Source organism: Phascolarctos cinereus, unplaced genomic scaffold (assembly GCF_003287225.1).
Source record: "Phascolarctos cinereus isolate Bilbo 61053 unplaced genomic scaffold, phaCin_HiC Scaffold_9;HRSCAF=440, whole genome shotgun sequence".
NCBI lineage: Eukaryota > Metazoa > Chordata > Mammalia > Diprotodontia > Phascolarctidae > Phascolarctos > Phascolarctos cinereus.
The window spans coordinates 176548543-176573833 of record NW_027556402.1 but is presented as its reverse complement, the minus strand read 5'-3'; the positions used below and the strand labels follow the sequence as shown (position 1 = coordinate 176573833).

The window sequence follows — 25291 nt, the reverse complement described above, 5'->3', positions numbered from 1 at the left end:
TTCGATATGTTTAATCTGTTCAATAAATCAGCAGCAATTATCAATGACAATACACATTCTGCTCAGTAATAGGTTTGCCTCCTGTTTTCAAATTAATACTAGGTTTTCTGGGGACAAGGCTTTATTGCACAAATTACATGGTGGCTGATTTTACTTCTGAAAAGAAAGTGAACTGGTCACTTTCCAAAAGCCTATTAGAACTTATTTTGCTCAGATGCAGCCTCAGGCACTTATTCAGTTGTGTGTACTTGGGAAGGTCATTTAACCTCTGAGCCTCAGTTTCCTCCTCTGGAAAACGAAGATAATAATAGCATCTTCCTCTCATGGTTGTTGTGAGGATAAAACAAAATGATATTTGTAAAGAGCTTTGCAAACTTTAATACATTATATAAACATTAGTCATTGTCTTATCATCATGTAAAGGTCACGATAGCAGTCAGATTTGAACTTGTGTCCTCTGCCTCCAAATTAATTTATCTTTCAAAACAAATAAATGGAGTGTTAGGCATTTGGAAGAACTGTTGGTCTCATCCCACTAGGAGAAGCTTCAAAAAGCTACTCAAATATTTCATTGTTGTCTTACAACTTTGTTGTACCAAATATTGCTAGAAACAAACAAACCAGCCCCTGGATAGAGCAGTGTGGCAGAATGAATTTGGAATCAGAGGAAATTTCAGTTTTTCTGCTCCTTACCTGTGTGCTCTTGGGCAAGTCATTTAAACACTCTGGACTTCAGTTCCTTTAGCTGGATGAGATGACCTCTGAAGTCCTTTCTACCTCCATGATTTTATCAGAGTTGGAAGTGCTTCTGTGACACAATGTTTTGTACAGGGCTGCCACTTCTTGTTACAACTCCCCAAAGCTAGCAGTTTATTTCCTTGCTGGTTAATATGCCAGACTGTTCTGACTAATTTTGGTTTTTTCCTTCTCTTTGACAAATGACTTTTCTGCCAGTAGAGTAAATACCTAAAAGAGAATCTAAAGGAAGTCAGTCAGCCAGTCAATAAACATTTATAAGTTGCTTCCTATGTGCCAGGCAGCTGGCACAGGAGCAGTGAGGCACTGCAGAGGAAAGAGTGCTGGTTCTGGAGTCAGGAAGATCTGAATTCAGATCTGGCCTCAGACACTTACTAGCTGTGTGACCCCGGGCAAGTCATGTAACACTATGTGCCTCAGTTTCCTCATCTGTAAAAAAATGGGGACATACTGGAGAAGGAAATGGCAAACTACTCCAGTATCTTTGTCAAGAAAACAACATACATGGGGTCACGTAGAGTTTGACTCAACTGAATGACTGAACAACAACAAAAACGATAGGATGTATGAGGCACTGTGCTAAGTGCTGGGAATACAAAAAGAGGCAAAAGGTAGTCCTCCCCCCTCAAGGAACTCACAGTCTTATGGGAGAGAGAAGAGTTAGACACTAATTAAATTGTTAATAGGCTAAGGAGGATTTTCAAATGCTTGAGACAACTTTAAAAACAGATCTGTCCTAAAGAATTCCCCCCCCCAATTTCCTTGACCTTTCCTGTTAAAAATAACAACAGCTCATAGCTACATAGTGCTTTGCACACATTATCTAAGTTGATCTTTGCCATATGTGTATAAGAGACTACAGGCTAGTACCACCAATGCAAATGTACTTCAGGTTGCCAAATATTTTATGTGAAATTTCTGCTTTGACTGGTTAGTCCAGGGGTGGGGAGCCTGTGCCCTCGAGGCCACATGTGGCCCTCTAGGTCCTCAAGTGCAGCCCTTTGACTGAATCCAAACTTCACAGAACAAATGCTTTTATTAAGGGGATTTGTTATATTTATATTATATATATTATATTACAAGGGGATTTGTTCTATAAAGTTTAGATTCAATCAAAGGGCCACACTTGAGGACCTAGCAGACCACATGTGGCCTCAAGGCCGTAGGTTCCCCACCGCTGGGTTAGGTATTACGGTTTTGAGAAATGACCATACCTTCCTCTGGTATACCTCTCTGAAGTTTGCAAAGGGCTTTCCATATATTATCTTTGTCATAGACTTCACCACAATGCTAGTTTACTAGTGAGGAAATTGTAGCTCAGAGAGGTTCTGGTACTTGCCCAAGTTTTCTTAGTCACTAAGTAAAAGCTGGGATTAGAGACCAGGTACAAGAGTCCTGCACTGCCTCACTAAAGCCCTTTCATTCTGTAGATCAAAAAAGCTGGATTTAATCTAGAAACTGCTGGAAACTTTGCATGTGTGGTTTAAAGAAAAGGTTAACCTGTCTATTCATTACATACTTGACTGAGTCATTCAGAATCCAAATGCTATAGGGCCTCTTTGTTTATTTTTTTAAATAAAAAAAAAAGACAAGATGACAAACTGTAACACATTTAAAATGTTCCTAGTATGCTTCATCCTTTAGCTCCTGACAAAATGGCTTTTTTTTCCCTCTGAATAATCACGTTAGCCATTACTGAAAAGGCCACCAAAGCTTTATGTATAATACAGGGGACAGAAAAGAGAAATTATTTCCTACTTCTTTCTTTGGCTTAGATCTGAACAAATGCAAGAATCCATTTAGTGTCAAGAAGATTCATGTTTGGTCCTGTCCTAAACTAAAAATCAGAACTTCAACTTATTTAAGAAGTGGAATAAGACATGAGAGAAATCAGAGAGGGTCACCAAAACTAGAGTGGCAGGGGGATATCCTGGTCCCCTCCACTCCTCAGTCTTGCTCTCATTATTTAAGATTTCTTTCAGGGGAAGCTAGATGACATAGAAGATAGAACACGGCCCTGGAGTCAGGAGGACCTGAGTTCAAATCTGGTGTCAGACCAGACACTTGACTAGTTGTGTGACCCTAGGCAAGTCAACCCCAATTGCCTTACCAAAAAAAAAAAAGTTGAAGATTTCTTTCAGTGAAGGGAAGGAAAGGATGTGGTACTATGCATAGCTCTTTGGTAGGACACAAAGTATTTCGGGCTTAAAAAGGAAATTATTCATTACCAATGAATATTCTGTAACATTTATGAGCAATGCTAATAAAAAACAACTAAACCAGTGTGGACTGTGATTTAAGGAGAATGGAGGTGTTAGTTCTAATTACGTTTACCACCAGATTTGTTTTTTCCCCTTCAGGAGATATTTGGCCTTTGGACAACTATAATGACCGACTCTATTGCTGGGCAAATAGCTACACAATTCAAAGAGCCTATCAAGAATAGAGAAATTAGTGAGGATGGTCAGTGTTTCTGGTTAGATAAATATTCCACTTATAAAGAATAACTATGTACTTGGTTACCAGTCTTTTTGTGAAGAGGATGTTCATTTTGTCAAAAATCTTCGGTAATTCTCTATTGTCTATTGAATAAAATGCCATTATTTGGCATTCACCATTCTCCACAATCTGCTGCTCCTTGCCTTCCTGTCTTATTTCATATTATTGCTCTCTCCATATTCTCTACTTCAGCCAAAAGACTGCTCTTTGTCCAATGAATAAGTCCTCTACTTTCCTACCTCTATATATTTGTTCATGCTGTGCCCTACATGTAAAATATCCTCCTCCTCATCAAGTGTGTAAAACAAGTGTCACCTTCTCCATGAAGCTTTCTATGATGACTTCTCTTGCCACTAATTTTTCCCCTTGAACATTATGGAGCACCTTATATTGAGTCACTTATGTAATATTGTGTATTATCATTATTTGTATTTGTGTCTCATCTCCCTACCATAGTGTAGCCTCATGGTTCCTTAGATTATGGACCATATTTATCTAAACTTCATATGTGTACCAGAAGCTAGCACAGTTCTATATACCTAGGAGATATTCAATACATGCTTGCAGAAGCCTTAAAAAACTTGAGAACTCTGATCAACATAATACAATTCCAGAGACTAATGATAAATTATAATGTCATCTCCTAACAGTAATGGGCTCAGGGGGCAGAATGAGGCATATATACTTTGACATCACCAAAGAAAGAATTTGTTTAATATGCTTATTCTATTAATTAAATATACATACAAAGGAGAAATTACTTCACCTCTGTATGCCCCAGTTTCTTCAACTCTTAAATGGAGATAATAATAGTACATACCTCCCTGGGTTGTTGTGAGGTTCAAATGAGATAACGTATGTAAAATGCTTTGAAAACCTTAAAATGTTATATAAATATCATCATTATTAACCTATTAAGCATAGCTTGGATGCCCAAAACTTGGGGACCACTGCCATAAATGGACAAGCAATTAAAAAAGGGAGAGATTGAGAATATGATAAACTACATGATACACTGAACACTATTCTGAGAACAGATGTTTTGGATGGTAGAGAAAATACTGGGATACCTCAGGGTTATCCAAGTATTTGTTAGTAATCATTGTACTGTAGCTAGACAGGCATGCTGGTAAAAAGAGAGCTATGGTTGCCATTTTTTATAACACAAAAGACTTTTACTCTGTGTAGGTATGGTTGGTCTCACATGGAGAGAAGCTGTTTAATATTTGCACTGAGAAGTAGGAAGAGCAGTAATATTTTGTTTGCTGAGGGTAGTCTAAGACATTTCTTTTCTATAGGCCTACTGCTTGAGTGTATGAAAGTTAGAGTATCCTGTGACTCAGAGGAAGTAATTTTTTCAACCTTTGGTACTAAAGTGTGTGTGTGTGTGTGTGTGTGTGTGTGTGTGTGTGTGTGTGTATGTGTGTGTATAATGCTTTGCATTTAAGGAGCATCTTTCATCTGAAACTATCAAGAGAATAAGCAAACCATTTGTTATCCAACCCCCTTCATTATGGAAGGAGATTTTAATCCCTAATTTTCAGAGATAGGAAATGGCAGTAGTGAGAGATTAAATGACTATATGAAAGTCACAAGTGAGTCAGCCAAAAACATGATATCAGATCTCAGGGCTTGAGAGAATCATTTCCAATAAACAGAGAATGGTATGTTCTCATTTCCTAATTGAGGCACTCAACTCTGGGACAGACATAGGCGCTACCTATTTTTTTTTTCCCAAGTGGAACTTCACACCCTAAATTTTAGATGAAAGGAGGGAAGATAAAAGAATCAGAGGCAATAGGTATCATGGAAAGAGGAGGAGTCAGAATATCTTAGTTCTAATCCTGATCATTCTATTAACTAACTAGGTAGCTTGAGGAAACTTCCTTCTCTCCAGGCCCTAATTTCCTTCTCTGTAAAAACATCTCTAAGATCCTTTTTAATTCTAAGATTCCATTATCTGTTAAATTTGAGGATTCACTGAATTACCAAACTTGCAACTTTGCACTGAAGGAACATCTTTTATCTGAGCCTACAGAGAACCGAAGCAAACCAGTTAGTACTAGAAGGGGTTAGTCTCTACCATCAGTCTCTTACAGATGGCAAGGCAGTGACTTCCATAAGTTTGTGACAGTTTGGTGGGGTGAGAAACCACCCAACAACCACTACTCTTGGCATCTGGCTTCTACCACACCAACAAATACAGAGATCTGCAGAATGAATGGAAAGTCTGGTGATCCTCTTGGTAAAAATATGATTTGGTGATACATGGGTTTTATTAAATATAAGATGTTCTGGAGTACACCCTGCTATGGTTCAAAGGCTTTCTTGTTGCAGCTCTTGCTGCTTTGATGTCTGCTTCTCAATAATTGCTTCTGCTGCCAGCCTACCCTCCTTGTTAGAGAACAGCCAGTAGAGCAGCTTGGAATAAATCATGGATAGAAGGCTGGTCTTGGATTCAGGATGACCTCAGTTCAAATCCCCTCTTTGGCACTTACTAGCCTTGTGTCCATGGGAAAATTACTCAAGCTTTCTAAGCCTTGGTTTCTTCATCTGTAAAGTGGGGTTAATAATACCTACTCCTTGGGGTTGATGTGAGGCATAAATAAAATAAATGCAGTTAAAATGTTCTAAAAACCACAAAGGGGTTATAGCATGTCAGCAGTTATTAAAAGGGAAAATCAAATATTATAATGAAATACATTTGAGATTTTTCTATGTACAGAGAACATCAAGAGATCCAAAAAATAAAAGGAAGAACTTCAGTGAAAAAGTACTCAGCTCCCAAAGCATATCTTGTAAGAGAGAGATTGGCTCATTTGTGGCAATTTCTAGAGCCTCTCCCCTGTAAATTGGTAGGGTAGCTAATCAATTTTTAAGCCAAGCCACAAGAAAAACAATAACTACTATAATACATTAAATACATATTACATATTAATACATCATTACATAATACATATTAAAATAAGAGGGCAGACACAACCCTAAGAAATTCCTCCTTGATTCATTACTTTGGCATAAAGGTGGCCCTGGTTCCCAAAGATAAAGTCACAAGAATCCACACTCTGCCATTTAAGACCAAGTAGGCAAGACTTTGTATATTACAGGCCCAGTGATGGCTTATCACCTGAGGATCAGCCCAGGCAGGTTGGCCAACAGAAGGCAGATTTATTATTATTATTATTATTATTATTATTGTTGTTGTTGTTGTTGTTGTTGCCAAAGCATCTTATGACAACAGCTATTAAGGCATGGAGGTCTGGCAAATCATCTGACTCTGGTGAAATCACAGCTCTTTAGAAGTACCAAGGCTAGAAAGAAGGCCAGAACAGGTCATGTGATGGATCCTTGCAGACCATCTCAGTGGTCATCAGACCATGTACAGAGTTATTGCATTAAAGGAAAACATGGGCCTGAGAGAGGAGAGAACAAAGGCATGGCTCCTATCTGGTAGGTGGTAGGATGATTTTTATGAGGCAGCGGTCATCGTATGTTCCGCTCTCTTGTGACAAAATGCTGCCTGGATGATCCTGATAATAAAACTGTTCATGTTCTCATGGCATTTTTAACTTTTCAAAATGCCTTCACATCCATTATCTCATTCAATCCTCAGAACAACCCTAAGAGAAAGATATGATGATTATTTGATCTTCTTTTAATGGGTAAGGAAACTGAGACTGATGATTCTTGGGCTACTTTGGATCATCAGTTCTCATCAGTTATTTCTTTTAGAGCATCCTTTTTTTCCTGTGGTCAGGAAAAACACTCATTTAGTTTGTAAGCATGTGTGTGTGTGTCTGAAGATGCCCTTGGAGGGAATGTTTGGAAGGGAAAGGAGGACAGTGCCAACTGTCTTACTTCCCTTCTGTCTCCTCCTTTCCCTACTAGTTACCTTGGGCTCACTTACACATGTAAAATATATGCTAATGATCAGGAGTAGGGAGTTGGCAGAGGAGGATTTTGGAGGCTACTAACAGCTGTTGCTGGCAGAGGAAACAGGCTACTTTAACGTATCGTCATATGAAGGGAGCAGAGTTTTAAGACACTGATGAATGATTTTTTTTCCCTTTTAATCAAAATATGTAGGAAAGCTTTCAGAAGTTTCATAAAAATGAATAGTTAATCTGTTTCCAGGGAAATTATTTTGTTCTCAAGTATTTCAAGAAAATTTATGTTCAGAAAAATCAAGAAAAATTGGTAAGTTTTCTTAGATGGCAATGTAGTCAAAAAGTGCTAGCACAAAACTACTAGTAATGACCTATTTTTAAAAGATTCATTATTTTTCTATACTTTAGTAATTCTGTGAACGTATTTATTAGAGATATATATTTTGAAGACATAACAAAAAACTTAAAGTTTAAAAGCCATTCCTGTCCAAATTCATCCTAAATAAACCTTTTATATTTGTGGAGCAATCTTCTAGTCCCTTCTATTAAGAAGGTATAGACAATGTGGTTTACCAAAGTTTTCACTTCAGGAAGAAAATTACTAACTCAATAAAGGAGGATAGCAAAGAAATAGTGTTGAAAAAAAGAAAAAAGAGAAGAAAGGAAAAAAGGAGGAAAGAAGGAATAAAGGAGAAGGAAGGAAACAGAAGGAAGTAGGAGAGAGAAGGAAGGAGAAAGATGGAACAGGAAGAAAGCAAGGAAGAAAGGTTTGCCATACACATTAGGAAGAGAAGGTAAGGAAGGAAAGAACAAGATAGAAGAAGAATGAAAGAAGAGAGAGAAGGAAGGAAGAGGTGGAAAGGAGAAGGCAAGAAAAAATAATATTTAATACCTATATAGCTCTAAGGTTTGCAAAGCACTTTTTAGAAGGAAGGGGAAAGAAGGAGGAAAAGAAGCAGGGAGAGGGAGAAAAGAAGGAGGAAAGCATGAAAGGAAGAAAAAAGGAAAGAAGAGGAAGGAACCACCATGCCTACAGGCCTTGGAGTCTGAGCAATTCCCCATGAAGTGGCTCTTGTACAAGGCTTGCTGCAGAGACACTGGCTCAAAAGGTTAATGATTGCAGTAATCACTGTTTCAGATGGGATGAAAGGAAGCCAGACTCCAAACTGAGAGAGGCCCTACTGTGATGGCGATAGAGTGACAACACAGCAGCAGTCTAGGAAAATTGGGAAGTTTGGCTCTCTGAGTAAAATCTTTCCCTAGTAGACATTTTCAATTTTATATCTAGAAAAGGTAAAATGTTTTTTTTTTAAACTTAACTTACTATAAGATCCTGAAATTCAATTGAAGATTCTAAATTTCAAATGAATAAAATATCAGTTTGCCTCCCTAATTATCCTTCTGTTCATGTTTAGCTTTTGCCAAGACTTGGTATTTTATGTATTTTTGTCTTTCCCACTCCTGCTGCTTTGTGCTTTTCTACTGCTGGAGGTTGAGGAAGTTGTGGGTCTTCAAGTGTTCTAAGTAGTTCTGTCTGAGGCAAGCAGCATTTCTTGTAATAGGAATAACCTAAACCACTCCAAGCTGGCTTTCTTTAAAATGCATCTCTTTGTCTCTTTTACTGTATCCGATACTTCTTCCACCAAAATGGGTCTGTGTAGCTCATGTTTATATAGCTGTTTGCAGTTAAAAACAAACACATTCTCTTCTCTATCCTTTGGGATTGCAGCCATTTTAAAGATGACAAAACTAAGCCTCAGAGAGAGGAGGTGACTTGTCCACAGTCACACATCAAAGAAGTGGTAGAACTAAGCCTCAAACCCAATTCTTTTGGTGCCACAGCTACTGTTCTTCCCATTACACCATTGCTGCCTTTCCAAATACATACTATTGTGTGACAGCATGGAAAGGGTATATCTGACTTAAAGTCAGAAGATCTGGGTTCAGTTTCCAAGACTTTCACTGATCATGTTCTTTACCCTCTCATTGACTTAGTTTTTTCATCTGATAATCAGTCAATCAACAATCATTCAATAAGCATTTATTAAGCCCCTTCAATTTCTAGGCACTATGGTAAGTGCTGAAGACGACAAGAAAGGTAAAAGACAGTCCTTGGTCTCAAGGAGTTCACAGTCCAGGGTTGGTAGTCAGTGTCAGAGGAGAGAAAGGGGTATATATGAGAGATGTTGTGAAGGGAGAAACAATGGGCTTTTGCAATGATTGGGTAGGGGCTGGTGGTGAGAAAGTGATGACACCTGGGTTGTGAGCCTGAGGGATTGGGAGGATAGTGGTAAGTAATAGGAAAGTTGGGAAGAGACAAAGGTTTAGAGGAGGGGAGAAGATAATGAATTCATGTTTAGACATGAGTTTACTATATCTATGGGCTACTCAGTTCAAAATGTCCAATAGGCAGTTGGAGATGTGAGACTAGAAGTCAAGAGAAATGTTAGGGCTGCACAAAGAATCATCTGCATAGAGATAATAGTTTGAAACGGGGGAGCTGATGAGAGGACAAAGTGAAATAGTATAAATTGAAGGAGAAGAGATTGAGAGTATTGAACTATATCACAGACAGCCAAAATCTCTTCTAGTTGAAGGAATTCTCTATGATGACAGAGTCCTTTGTGAATACATGTGTTTTTATATATACATACATACATATACATATATATGTACGTGTATATATGTGTGTGTATGTGAATATGTGTATATATATATACATATATATATACATATATACATATATACATATATATATACATATATATACATATATATACGTATATATACATATATATATACATATATATACATATATATATATATATATATATATGTATGTACGAGGTACATAAACTTCAATGGATCTGTGACCTCATCAATGTGAGGAGTCTTTCCATGTAGACCTATCTGTGCTGGCCTATTCTGTTTGAAGGCAGCTAGGTGGTGTACTGGATAGAGTTCCAAGCCTGGAGTCGGGAATACCTGAGCTGAAATCCAGCCTCAGACACTTACCAGCTGTGTGACCCTAAGTCACTTAACCTTGTTTGCCTCAGTTTCCTCATCTGTAAAATGAGCTGAAGAAATGGCAAACCACTCCAATATCTTTGCCAAGAAAACCCCAAATGGAGTCACAAAGAGTCAGATACAACTGAAACAACTCAACAACAACAAAAAGAAAAAACACGTGTGAATCTAATAATAATACCTAATATGTTGCAATTTAAAGTTTGCCAAATGCTTAAATGTTATCTCATTTTATCTGCACAACTTTTTATTTTACAGATGAGGAAATTGTGCCTAAAAGAAATTAAGTGTCATATAGCTAGTAAATGTCTGAGGTAGGATTGAATTAAAGTCATCTTCCTTTTGAATCCAGTGTTCTATCTACATTGCCCCACTTATCTGCCTTTAACTCATAATTTCCCATAAATCTGCCATAAGGAGTTCACCCCACATTCTGGGGAGTCTTCATCTTATTTTCCTTATCAGGATATTGCAGGTATACCAATGGAATGTGTGTATATATATATATATATACACGTATTTCTCTATTTAGTAAGATAATGCTACTGACCCAACATCAGTTAAACCTCTGGTCTGGGCTTTCTCAGAGTAACAGAGATGATTTCGTCTTTCAAAATAGATTGTAAACCTTCCGAGAGCAGTGGACATCTCCTAGCATAGATTTTGGCAGGTAACAGATTGTGTGGTAATCCAAAAAAACTCTTTGCATTTTTGGGCCTAGCCTCCCTTGCAGACAAGTACTTCTGCTGAGTCCCTTTGAACAGAAAATGCCTGGTAATACAAAGCCACATAGAACATAATCAATTCCATGGGGAATTCTGCCTCTGAGCTCAGTGGCATTAACACTATGGTCTAATGAACCAAAAAAAATCTCTATGTCTGCACGCATATTTTGTATCAACCCTTTCTAAAGTTACAAAACATACTCTTCAATCCTTTTCCCCCCTAAAGACTTCATCCTTCGGGCCCAGACTAGGGCTGCCAAATAATCACCAATAATGAGCTAGATATGATGACGACACTTGAGTTGATCAAAATAGCCCCCAGAAAAATTAAATAGGAGTATCATGAGCACAGATATTGAGCCACTGGACAATGTTTAATGATAACGATCACCACAGAGTGAAATTCAACTGCACAATGGACAATGTCCCTACTTGGCAAGAGAGCATCTCATTCTATCACATCAGTCTGTCCTCCAATTTGATATGCTTCACTTTCAATTTTTTGTTTCTCATTTCTGACTTCACACTTCTTAAGGATTTTCCCTAGATTTGCAAGATCAGGGTCAGAATCAAAGTACTCACATTCTTGAATCCTCGGTAGAGGATCTGAAGTTCCTTCTTGGTGAATTTGCTCTGGGCTTCCAGCAGTTCAAGAGCTTCTGGCCGATGCCGCACAGTGGCCATTTCCATTTCATCTTCGACACTGTCTGTGGAAGGAAACCAGAAGGGAGTTACCAAAAAAAATTCAGTGGATGTAAATGCTCATCTCATGATCAGAACTGAGATCAAACTTGAAACTGAGTGAAACTCTTTGAACACATCAACTTCTCAAGCAAGCAAACAGTCTTTCACTGGCAAGAAATTTATTTCTCCATTTTTCAGAACTGGAGTGTCTAAAACAGGCCCAATTTTACTTAGTATTTCCTTTATTTGTTCTAGAAGCTGAAACACCATGTGGCACAGGGGATAGAAGGCTGATTTCAGAGTCAGGAAGATGTCAAACAACCACAGGCCTGGTTAAAGTCCTGTTTCTGACATGTACAATCCACGTAATCTCTCAAAGTCCTAGGCAGCTAAGATTTTAAGTTGCAGACCCATTTCCATGCTGACATTTAGACACTTAGCCATTAATGTTAATTCTCAGCTTTCGCACTTAATGGAAACAAATGCATCTAATGATAGAATTTTAGAACTGGAAAGGGTTTTAAAATATTATTTTACAGAGAAGGAAACTGATGCCTAGGGAATTTAAAGACTTTCCTGAAGTCTAAGACTAGAATTCAGGTCTCCTAAGTCAGACAAATGATCTGTTTTTACTACTCCGTGTCCCTTCAAACTGTCTATTTTGTAGTTCTAAGAGTTTACAAAAGGAAGCAACAACAAAAATGCTGAAGAAAAACCCTTTCTCATGCTGAAGTCTGTTTCTCCATTGAATGAGAATGGGGGAAACATTAAAGAAAAGATAAAAATTCATCTTAAGAAAATATTTGTCAGAGAGAAGGATAGAGGTAAGAAGAGCCAGCAAGGGAATGACAGAGAGATGGTGGGATATGAGAGAGAAAATGAAAGGATATAAAGGTCAAGAATGGAATTTTAGATGGAGGGTGATGATGGGAAAGAAGAAAGCTAGGGATTAGGTGACAGGCTGGAGCAAAGAATTGGCTAGAAAAGCCAATCTAGGGCCCAGCTCAGGTGGCTGAGGAGCTTTACAATCTCAACATGTTTTCTTCTCTCTTTTCTCTGCTCAGCTTAACTTCCCAATGGCTGAACATTCTAGAAGACATGTTTTCTATGACACAGAATAAAGGCAAGATGGCAGCTTATATTTCTTCACAATTGTATTGCTCAAAAGTTAATGAGATGCAGAGAGAAGAGCACTTAGAATGGGAAGAACTGGGTTCAAATGCCAATCACTATACATGTGATCTTGGGCAAATTATTTGCTTCTTTGGGCCTCGGTTTACTCACGTTTAAAATAAGGTGATTAGACTGACGTGATCTCTGTGGACCTTCAGTTATAATTTCTGTCATCTTGTGATCTTCTGATCCTGAAACACTTAATCTCTTTCTCTCAGAGTCTTAGCAAAATTAGGATAAGAAGACTTGTACTCCCTACTTCACAGGGTGGTAATACACGCAAAGCCCTCTATAATTGTAAAGTGCTATACAGATGTAAGCTATTATTATAATACTTCTGTTGAAGGTCCCATTCCTACAAAGTCACCTTGGGCCTTAGCTATGCTCATAGGGGAAGAGCAAAACAGAATTTTAAATTTGATTTTCTAAAATGTCTTTAAATCATAGAGCGACCTCTCCTAGACCCATGTAAGTACCCTTACACCAGGGAAAAACAAATCAACAAATTGACTTCCTTATCTCAGTACAACATGGAACCCAAGCCAAATAATAAGTAAATATAGTTTCTTCATGGAGCAGAGCCAGACTTTCCAGACACGTTGTCTGCATGACAAAAGGCTTAGTGCCAAGACTGCCTTGAGGGTAAGTATAATTGGGTAGAATTGCATGATAGGCCAATCATCACTGGCAATATTTAAATAGAACTAAACTTGAGGCATTTTCTGCCCTGGGGTTGTGTCTTCTTCTGGCTTACTGTGATGTACTGCTGTAATGATTCTTGCCTGATAAAGAACTGTTTCCATTTCAGGAGAATGATAGTACCTAATAGTATACATGAAATCACCAAAATTAAACTAACACCAGCCCCATCACTAAAATTCCTCTTTGATTCCCCAGTAAAAACTCTGTTGGAAAGCTACTATGTATCCAACTGGGGCTACTTATCTTTATATAATGAACTTTCCATTAACTGCTATATTGAAATGTACATTTTGGGAATTATCTTCACATGGCTTATCCATGGCAAATGGTATTGCTTCGTAGCTTTTTGGTTAAAGTCTAGTACCATGTTTTTTTTTTTTAATTCTGATTTAATTTGTTTTTCATTTAACAAAGATCTAGCCCCCCATTAATAAAAAAACAGAAAACAAAATTCTTTGAGGATTGTGCATAGCCAAGCAAAACAAATTTCCACATTGTGCTATGGGTAGTTTATACCTTTTCTTATCTCATCTCTCTCACCTGCAGTGATTCTAAACTGAGGCTCTGCATTCCTGTACCAGTTACTTTTTAAGCAACTGAATTAGTTTTTTATCCATCCCTACCTGATTGGGTGGGTCAGTCTGACAGCCAGATTTTGAAGAAAGATTAAGGAAGAGAAGGCTGAACCTTAAGATGCCGTATATAAATCTATAAGATAATGCTATCCATTTCCATTCCTTGCGTGTATATTCAGTGCCTGTGGTAGTACAATCCTACCCAGTAGGCACTTCATAAATGTTTGAAGGAAATAAGGAAGGAGGGAAGAAGGGAGGGAAGGAAGGAGAGAAAGGTAGAGGGAGGGAAGAGGGAATGAGGAAGGGAAGGGTGGAAGAAGGAAGGAAGGGAGGAAAAGAGGGAAGGAGAGAAGGACATAGTTGATTGTTGGAATGAACAGAGGGACAGAAGAATGAAGTTGGTAAGTCTTTTGGCTCTTTGAGAATCTTTATAGCCTACTTTTATTTTATTTTATTTTATTTTATTTTATTTTATTTTATTTTATTTTATTTTATTTTATTTTATTTTATTTTATTGGCTTGACGTGATGTTAATTTTCCAAATATCAGGCATCTGCATTCAGCTGAGCTAAGTCATTTCTACCTTCTTTTAGCCTTGATATTTGAGAACTGACAGGGTTACCTTAGCCATTTTGCCACTCACCCATCTACCCACCCTGGGCTGCTATGTTTAGTTGCACAAGGTGGGTAGATGAATAATTAGTTCCACATTGAGTGTGTATAACCCATGGAAATAAAATCATAATTCTATCTAATGATTCCCCCTCCTCGTATATAAAACAAATGCAATAACCCACATTGTAGTAGTAGTAGTATTGTGGTAGGTTACAAATCAAATGAACATATATGTAATCAAAACTCTCTCCCACCTCCACAACTCTTTACACTCCTTCCAAAAGGCCATGCTAGTCAGCTATTGTTAATCGGAAAACTAGGTTACAATCCTTCAGGGTTTCCTTACAGAGTACAGCAGGTGCCAGACAATAAATACTGAGAAAATAGAATTCTAGAACTGAAAGTATTAGAAAACAACTAGTCCAAACCCCTTGCTTCATAGCTGAAGTGACTTGCCTAAAGTCACACAGCTTGTTAACGGCAGAGGTAGGCTTAAACATCAATCTTCTGATGCCTCCTAGCCCAGTGTACCTTCAGTACTATTTTACCTCACCTTGGTGATTCAAACGACAGATCTGATTTCTGAGATAAACTGAAATTTCAACATTTTAATCTATCAGCCCTCCAACATAATTCCTTTTCTTCAGAAATGTAGATGATTTTTTCCCCCCTTCATCCCTTGGGTTTAAAGCTACTACATAAAGTCATTTTCTTATGTCACCATAAAACTGTGTGTTAGAAATGGAAATTAAACTGCCTGCAGAACTGGGGGATTGAATTTTATAAATGGGTATATTTATTTTAAATCACAATGCTTTAAAGAATGCAGCAGAATTTCATTGCAACAGAGCTGTAACAAACAGGTCAAGGCATGTCCTCCACAGTATTGCTCTTCTTTAAACTTCATATAAGGGGTTGGGACAGGTTACATCACAAGTCTGAGTACTATATACCCAACACAGGACCTGCCCTATAATCATAAAAGCTTTTGAAGATGAACTACTCTGAACATCTCCTTAGCAATAATGGGTATCAGTTGGGCAGGCCAAATTCTTAATGCAGGCTGTCCCTTCTTTGAAAAATACATTAATTTTGTATTATGAAGAGATCACTTAATATCAAAACATTTAAGACTCATTGAATTTAAAATGATTTATTGCACTGAAGAGCTGAGTCAATTTGATTTATATTATTTGTTTACATCTGGAAACTCTTTAAAAGTTACTTTCCCCAAAAATTTTCCCATATAATATTCAAACTTATAAGTCTTGCATTCTCTACTTTTCCGTTTCTGGTCTAACCTGCTTTTTGTTTTTTGTTTTCCCTTTCGAGATTTTATCACTAGGGTCCACTGAAAAGCTGTTCAAAATGGTTTGAACAGTGGCCCTGAGTCCTGGCTCTTGCTACAGAGTACAGGTAGGATCTAGCATAACAGTACCTAGGACAATTTTGTGCACATAGCAGGCGCTTAATTAATATTTGTTGTGTTGGACTGGAGCTGTCTTGGACTCTTGTCTTGCCTCTGTTATGAAGTTATTTAAATTTTCTGTGCCTCAGCTTCCTCATCTAGCTGGGAGCAGTGATACCTGGTCTACTTCATAGAGTTATTGCAAGGTCATGCTATATTGTGTATGGGAAAGCTTAAAGAGAAAGAATGAAATATTAGACAAATTGAACATTATAATCATTATTATTGCTATTATATAATAATAATAATAATAATAATTATTATTATTATTATTATTATTATTATTAGGTAGGGGAGAAGGGATACTGCCAGTGATTGAAATCCTGGTAAGTGGAAAGTGGTAAGTGGATCTCTGAGGGCCAGGGTGAACAATCAGAACTTCTAGGCCTAGAAATTTGACCTGAGAGGTGTCCTCTTCTTCTTGTTATAATCCTCGAATGCTTATCATGAAACACATTGGTTTCCAAAGAGGTTGAGAATAGAATAAGTAGCTAAGCCTTAAGCCTGGACCTATAAATAATTCTTTATAGACTTTAATATGTTTCATTTTTTAAAAAATCTCACCTTTGGACCTACTATCTCCTCGTGATTCCTCCCCCACACAGCCACTCACCCATCTGCCACCCTGGGCTGCTATCTTTAGTTGCACAAGGTGGGTAGATGAATAATTAGTTCCACATTAAGTGTGTATAACCCACAGAAATAAAATGACAATTCTATCTAATGATTCCAGCAGAGTCCTCAAACTTATGGCCGCTAAAAAGTTGCACCAATTTCCCTGGCCCTAACCATGTTATAATGTTTACAATGGGGAGTATGTATATATGGGGATATGTGGCATACATACATACATACATACATATACACACATATCCATACATACAATATATACATATACATATACACACATGAAACATATACACATATTGGTACATGGTTTATCTTCTCCAATAGAATGCTAGATTAGTGAGGGCAGGACTATGCTATTTTTTTGTCCAAGTACATACAAATATGTATGATATATAATATTTTATGTTATATATATGCACATATACACATAAATATACATGATGCATATCTTAAGAATGCTTTAAAGGTTATGAATCTGTTTTCTTAACAATTCAATTTAGCAAGCATTTTTAAGATACATATGATGTATAAGTCACTATCCTAGGTTCTGGGGCTATAAAGACAAAAATGGAACATTCCCTGCCCTCATAGAGCTTACTTTCTTTTGCAGGAGACACATGTGCTCAAGTAAGTAAATACAAAGGAATACAAGACAGTTTTAGGAGGGAAAGAGTGTTAAAAACTGGAAGCATCAGGGAAGGACTTATGTAAAAGGTGGCTATGCTTAATAAATGCTTATTTACCATCAAAGCTGAGACTTGAATATATGTCTTGATTACTTTATTTCTAACACACTTCCTACTATATCATATCACCTCAGAATTTTATAATACATTATAATATGTTTATCTATAGAACACTGAAGATGGAACGTGCTAGAATATTCAATTCTATCATTATTGGTCCATTATTGTTACTGTAAATGCCATTGACATAATTTACAATCCAGGGTAACATAAATGTTTTTGCAGTTTTCCTTGTTCAATCCAATCACCTCTAAAGGGCAGTGCCCTAGGGGTGTGCTTTGTTGTTCTTGGTCAGTCATTTTTCAGTCATGTCTGACTTTTCATATCCCTTTTCTTAGCAAAGATATTGGAGTGGTTTGCCATTTTCTTCTCCATAGGAGTGGGCTACTGGACCTCTTCTTGAAAGCACTTGTGAATGGATTTACATGGACTTATTTATGCATAGAAGTAACTTATTCACATAATCTCAGGCTTCAAAATCATAATAACTTTGTTGGAATTCAGGTTATCAGCTCTAACCATGTTACTTCTGCAGGGACTCGATGGCCCCAAGTAGTCTGGGTTTTAATTTACCATTTATCATCCAGGCAGAGCATTGAAAAATATAACTGAAAAGGGCTGCAGAAAAAGCAGCCAAAATGATTAGGGGAAAAGGCAAAACTTGCATATGAGTCTACATTCTTATTATTATATTGGTGACCTCTCAGACCCCATCTAGATCTCTATGATTATGTATGCTAAAAGAAAAAAAAAAGGTTTGCTCTCTCTCTCAAATAGTTTCTTTGTATGTATTTTTCTGTAGTCTTTTAAAGTTATATTTTAGATGCTCTATTATCTATGTATGCGTGTATATATATTTATTTATGTATGTATGTGTGTATGTGCATAGTTAGAGAAATGGATAGGCAGATAGACAAATCAGTAGACAGACCGTAGGATGGCACAGTGTAACATGGCCTTGAAATTATTATCATCTGGGTTTAAGTCTTGCCTAACACATACAGGCTATGAAACAATGGACAAGTCATGTATCCTTTCAATGACCCTAGTCCAGGGCTTCTTAATCTTTTTTCTGTCATGGACCCTTTTGGTAGTTTAGTGAAATCTATGGACTCTTTCTCAGGAAAAAAATACATTTTACAATTTATTTTTTAAGGGATATGATAAATTTCACTTAAAGGTTAGTAAGATTTTTTTTCTCTTATGCAATTTCAGGGATACTCTGTAATCTATTGATGGGCCCTTTCCATAGAACTCAGGTTAAAAAATCTTGCCATGCACAATTCTCTAAGACCATAAGTTGCCAAACATTTGCCTATCTACATTGGTAGTAGGAGTTTCCTCAAAGAAACCAATAAAGTTGGGTTCAGACTAAAAATATATACACAAAAGGATAGAGACATAAAAGGCAGTATATCAAAGTGGACAGAGTGGAATTAGGAAGATTTAGTGTCACATATGCCTCTGACACTTTCTAACTGTGAGACCTGGGCAGGTCATCAACTCTACATGCTTCAAGCAACTGCCTAGGACTTTTCTCTTAAATCATAGAGAGATTTAAATCTGTTGTAATGGAGGGAATTACCAAACTCAGAGATTCCCAAGGTGACAAAATCACTAGTGTTTGGGGGCAATTTACGAAGTTATGGCAGATTATTAGCAAGTCAGGAAAGGCAAATGCTGAAACATGATATGATCAAGACCTAAGGATTCCAAGTTCAGCATCATTTCCACCATTTTTATTGTCTTCATTGTGGAAAGGAGGGAAATAATGGATATGGACAGAGTAATATGAGGCCTATTAAACAAATATGAAAATATTAGAACAAAGGATTTTCCCTTGAAGTTTGAAGGACTTCTTTTTTATGTCACAGATTTACAGAGTTTCAGAATTTATAAGTGAAGAGGCTCTCATGTCATCTAATCAAATTCTATTCTTTTACAGATGGGGAAACTAAGGCACAGAAAGACATATATACACATACAGAATTGTAAATGGAAGTGTTATTACTTGAATCCAGGGATGCTGATTACAATTTCAAGGGCTCTTGAAGGTCAGACTTTAAGGAACTTCAAACACTTGTAATACATTACAGAACCAGAAAGTTGAAGGAAGACCTCAATGTTCCTTCTGAGCTGCAAAACAGGATCATAGAATATTAAGGCTAAAAATCACCTAGTCTAACTCATTCATTTTAGAGATAAAGATACTGAGGCTAAGTGACCACCCATATGTGTGTATATATATATATATATATATATATATATATATATATATATATATATATATATATGTGTGTATATATATATATATGTGTGTATATATATATATATGTGTGTATATATATATATATGTGTGTATATATATATATATATATATATGTGTGTGTATATATATATATATATATATATATATATATAATGAGTTAACAGCAGATATAGAACTAGAACCAAAGTTTTCTGATTTCCAGTTTTGTGTTCTTTTCAAAACTAACAAAAAATCCATACATTAAAGCTTAAGCATTTTTTTTCCTATAGAAGAGGCTCTAAATCAGAGCCTTCACACACAATTCCAAATAGAAGGACCCTACTACTCCTCTACTGTTCTGCTAGCGGGTCTGACCACATGTCAATAGGCAACAACAATTTCACAAAACTTAAGTGAACACTACATTTATTAGAAGAGGAATGAATGTGTATGTGGAGTCCGAAGAGTTTACAAGCCATACAAAAGTTTGCATATTTATAACAGTACAACAAAGAAGTAGGAGGAAACAAAAAATTTCTACCTAAAGGGACACGGCACGAGGGGGAAAAGGTGCGGTAATGGTGGGAAAAGTATAAAAACCCTCCTGAAAGAGAGGAGCAAGATGATGGCAAAAGCAGCATTGTTTTCCCTTGGGAACTGCTAAGACCATGAAGATACGATGGTCTGCTTATCTACAGGAGTCCACACAGCAGTTTCTCAGCCCAGTGCAGACTGACTGGTGCCTGTCACAATGGGTCCAATATGGGATGCAAACAACAAATTATGTCAGCTTGGAAGGCTGCATCCTTGATACATTCAGGGCCTCCTGCATATTCTGTGCCTAGTGTTTCTGGAAAATATGGCAACTCAAGAAGACAAGTTCAGGGGACTCCTTAATGTTCCTTAACACATATCACCTCTCATTCTCTCTTCTCATTAATCTCCAATGGTTTCCCATTATTGTTAGGAGCAAATATCAAGAGGGGATTTTTGATATTTAAAACTCCACACAATGTCTCCTCTCTATTTTCTAATCTTTTTGTACTTCACTCTCCTCCATGAATTCTAAGATCCAGCTCTACTGGCCTACTTGTTCCTCACATGTGATACTCTATCTCTAGACTCTGTGTCTTTGAGCAGATTGTCCTCCATGCCTGGAATGCTCTTCCTCCTCACCTCCATCTCTTAGCTTCCCTGGATTCCCAAAAGTCTCAGCTCAAACTCCAATTTTTTTGCAAGAGGGCTTTCCCACCTCTTATTCTCTCTACTCTCCCACAGTGCCTTCCCTCATAGATTTACTCTGTATATGTCTTTATGTAGCTAGTTATTTACATGTTGAGTCCCCCATTAGCATGTGAGCTCCTTAAGGGCAGGGACCCTGGCTTTGCCTTTCTGCTTAGCACATTGCCTGGTACATAGTAAACATTTAGTAAATGCTCATTGACTAACTGGAGCAAGGCATTTTATTTCTGTTGGTCTGCTTCCTCATCTGTCTCACGGGGTTTTTGTGAGAAAATCCCATTGTCAATCATAAAAATGCTACCAAAATGTGTTATTATTGTTCTTGCTGTTATTACTATCATGCTCATTTCCCAGTTCACAACACATTAGAATCAGCAATAAAGAAAGAAGAGGAGCTACTAGCGATAGGAATACAAATAACAAGGAATAATCCCTGACACCTTGATAGAAATGGAAAAAATTAGCAAAGAAAAACCAGGAGACGAAGACATGTTTAAAGCTAAGCAGTTTAAGGACCTTTGGTGTTGGGTAAACCATTCTTCACATCTCAGTCATCTCTAACGTTACAACATTAAAACAGCATGTTGCAATTCAATGTTTGATGCCTAGAATTTTAACTGAGTCATTAAGAAAAAGTTGAAATTGTGTTCAGTGTATTGTAGATGGAGGCAGCAGAGCATGAGATGTTTTACAATGTTTTCTAAAAGTTAAAAAAATAGTTTTAAAACATGAAGAAATTTCAGTGCCTCAAGGGGAGAATTTCAGACATGGGGAAAATGCACTTATATGAAACAGCTCATGGCACGATAATAATTACAAAGCAAGTGGTAAAGAAATGAAACATTTAGCTAGAATCATAGAATCTCAGTGGGAAAGAAACCATGTCTGAACAAGAAGATCCTCTACAAAATACCCCAAAGTTGGTCGCTCAGCTATTGTTTGGAATCCTCCCTGTGATGGGGAACCTATGACTTTTCATAATAGCCTATTCTATCTTTGGATAGCTCTAATTTGCAAGGAATGTTTTTTTCCTGATATTGAGCCTAAATTTAGCTTTTTGCAACTTCTGTCTTATGCTTCTGCTAGTTCTTCCTTCTGAGGCCAAGCAGAAAGAAGGTAATCCTATCCTTAAGGTGAAAGCCCTATAAACATATAGAGAAAATGATCATATCTCCCCTAAATGCTCTCTTATCCAGACTAAGAACTGCTAGTTCCTTTCAACAGATACTTTTATAGCATGGCATCCAGAACTCTCCCAATCCTGGTCACAAAGAAATTTCAAAGAATGAAGACACTATTTAAAAATAAGTGAATGGCTGATAGACCTAAACTGCAATGAATCACAGGGGGAAGATAGACATATTTAATATATATCCTAAGGCACTTGAGGCAGCCATCTTGGAGGCAGCAATGTCTTTTACAAAACCTCTCTGTTGTAATTATCCAAAATAAACTGGACATTCCATTGGTCATAGAGTAAACAGTGATTAGATATGACATATTGTTTTTAGTGCTAAAATGGCATGGTGGTTCAGAGAAAGATTTTTTAATTAATAAAATATCATATGAAATATCATATGCTAATACATTATATATAGGTTATATAAATCCATGGATTGATCGATATCTCTCTCTCTCTCTCTCTCTCTCCATCTTTTTTCCATAAAAGCTATTCTAATGTTCTCTAAGGGCAAGGGGAAAGATGAGACCTAACATGGAGTCAAATTGGGTTTTCTGTGTGGATATAACCGAGACTTCTTAAGACAGAGCAAGGAAGAGTTATAGCTGGGAGTATCCCATTCAAAGAAGGATAAAAGACCAGGCTGGTCATGAAGAGCCAGAGATCATAGGGAACAGTCTGATGTAGGGAGAATAGAATGACTCAATTCATCACAGAATCCAAGATAATGAGCAACACTTTTTTTTTAATGGTTCCATATATATTTCTATACTTGGGTGTCTGAGCTCCTCCTCTGCAGCTTCCTCTCAATTACTCTCAGTTATGCACACTTCCTTTGTACTGGTAGTATTATCAGGAGAGGAAATGACCATCCCTAAGTGATGACATATGGTTACTGACATTTGGCCTTTGATCATTTTTTTTGATGGTGATATCAATGGTTTTAGTCCTTTCTATTAATGTTCCATCCATCAAATACTCATTAAAATTAACAAGTCTTTCTGAACATTCTTTGAATTATTTGCAGCATTGATTGGCTACATAGGATAATCATGATTTTAATTTGATGGGTTGATCAAGAGCAATACTATAGCATGGAATTTAAGGAAGAATTAATTAAAATTGAACTCTGTATAGGAAGTAGGTTCTATACCTGAAAGAAAAAAAACACACACACTCATTTGTTTCATTAGAGCAGGATGGATATACTCCTGGATTCTTGAAAGGCACACAAGTTCTGATGGTTCCTACCCAACTGAATGGACTGAATGACAGTGTATTTTTCTAAAAGGACTTGTTAGTCAAGTTCAGGCCAACTGTCACCAGAAGGATGACCACCAAATGATTCATTTTGGGAGGAGAGATCATAACAGGTCATGAAATCATCTACTAAGGTCAGAAGTATCATATGCTAAGGTACAAAAGAATTGTCATCTGTGTTGCTGAAGAAATTACTAAAATCAACAGGTCTTTGTAGTGGGAGAGCAATGACAATCACTTGTCCCTACAATAATGACCACTAATCTTTAAAGAACACTTTAAAAATACTTTCCTTACAACAGCATTGTGAGGGAAAAAAGCATATATATCATCACCCTGATTTTACAGATGAGGAAACTGAGGCTGTGATAGATTATGTGATTGAAATGGCAGAGTGTGGCTGTAAGTCCAGATCTTCCAGCTACATGTTTTCTGTTATTTTTCTCACACCAATCTTTCACTCTGACTTTACTATTTCTCAGCTATTTTTCACCTGTTGTATCCATACCCTGACTTATGACATACAGACAGACAAGTATCAGCTCAGGTTTGATGCATCAAAAGTTTATTTTGCTAATTCTCATAGCCTGGATAATTTCTTTATTTTGCATGATTGAAGAGCAATTTTTTCCCTTCAAAAGATGCAATTCTAGGTTATGAATACAATTTTGAAATCTAACCTTCCTCAAAAATACACTCATCAAACTTTCCTTCTAATTTATCTCCTGAAGAAAAAAGAAACCTGTCCTTGATAACTTTTAACTATTGTTTACAAGACTTTTAAGTATGTTCTGCTCAGGTACACCAAATTTGCTCTAGCAAGGGGAAAGCATTTCTTATCTCAGTAGCACAAAATCCTCTGGTTTATGAATGCATTTCTCTACATTCTCTTTGAAGACCTCAATAATGATTTTTCCTAGTACTTGAATTCTAGTAGAGTACATGGATTTGGACTAGGATAGTGGCTGGCCTTGTGATGTCATGGGGGTAGATAAGGAAACTCCTACCAAAACAGGTCAAGCACTGAGAGGCCAATAGATACAAGATCAATAGGGAAGAAGAGATATAAGAGAAATACATGCTTGGTTAAGTCCTATAAAATTCATATGTATGAATGAGCACATTCACATATATTTGGGATACTCTGTCTTTATGTATAAATTACCCAGTGGAAAAAAGGAAATAGGAGACTGGTTCAAATCCTGCCTCTGAGCCTTACTAGACGTATGACCTTGGACAAGTTTCTGAGCCTCAGTTTCCTCACCTAAATAAAAGCATAATAATATTTGTTGCCAATACTTGGGATGGTGCTCTTTAGGCATATAGATTTGGAGGTAAAGGGGATATGAAAAGGGGATATGAAAAAATTATCTAGTCTTAGGATCATAGGAGCTAGAAATATGGGAAGGAACTTCAGAGACCTTCTAATCCAAATTCCTTCATTTAACAGAATTTAGAAGCCATGGAGGTCAACAGACTTGCCCAAGGGCACAGAGCTAGTAAGTCCTAGATGCCTGTACTTTAAATCCAGGGCTCTTTCTATTATTTCACAGTCTTTTTGTTACCTATCTCAGAGAGTTGTTTTCAAGAAAGTATGTTATGAATTTTGAAATGTTATAAAAAGGAATTATTTTTATTATCTTTGAAGGAAGTTTTTATGAATGAAAGTAGTATGGAAAAATGTTTAAGTTGCTTGAAAGTAGATACTAATTTAGAACTGGAAGTGACATGTTTGCTATATGCCATTGAAAGTCAAAGATTAGAGATTTTTGGTCACTTAGAGTTTCACAAATTTGATTTACTCCAACTTTTAAGGAACACATCTAATAGGTAGAATGCATTTAATCACAATAACTTAATTTTTTATATAAATA

General features: G+C 36.9%; 2 protein-coding genes and 1 long non-coding RNA gene across 5 annotated transcripts in view; 2 read left to right on the top strand and 1 right to left on the bottom strand.

The window, feature by feature from the left end:
* KCNIP4 (potassium voltage-gated channel interacting protein 4) overlaps positions 1-25291 on the bottom strand; it is a 502065-nt gene that overhangs the window by 97458 nt on the left and 379316 nt on the right. For all 3 annotated transcript variants that reach the window (XM_020992570.2, XM_020992567.2, XM_020992587.2), the window contains exon 2: positions 11477-11601. In XM_020992570.2, coding sequence (XP_020848229.1) covers positions 11477-11601 — 125 coding nt within the window. The remainder of the gene's footprint in view (positions 1-11476; positions 11602-25291) is intronic.
* The window catches only part of PACRGL (parkin coregulated like), a 178702-nt gene that overhangs the window by 128335 nt on the left and 25076 nt on the right, over positions 1-25291 (top strand). The gene's annotated exons all lie outside the window — the stretch shown is intronic.
* LOC110212603 (uncharacterized) lies at positions 12738-19660 on the top strand. Its single transcript, XR_013484148.1, has 4 exons — positions 12738-12874; positions 13199-13393; positions 15976-16059; positions 19433-19660. It is a non-coding gene; the product is annotated as an uncharacterized LOC110212603 (long non-coding RNA).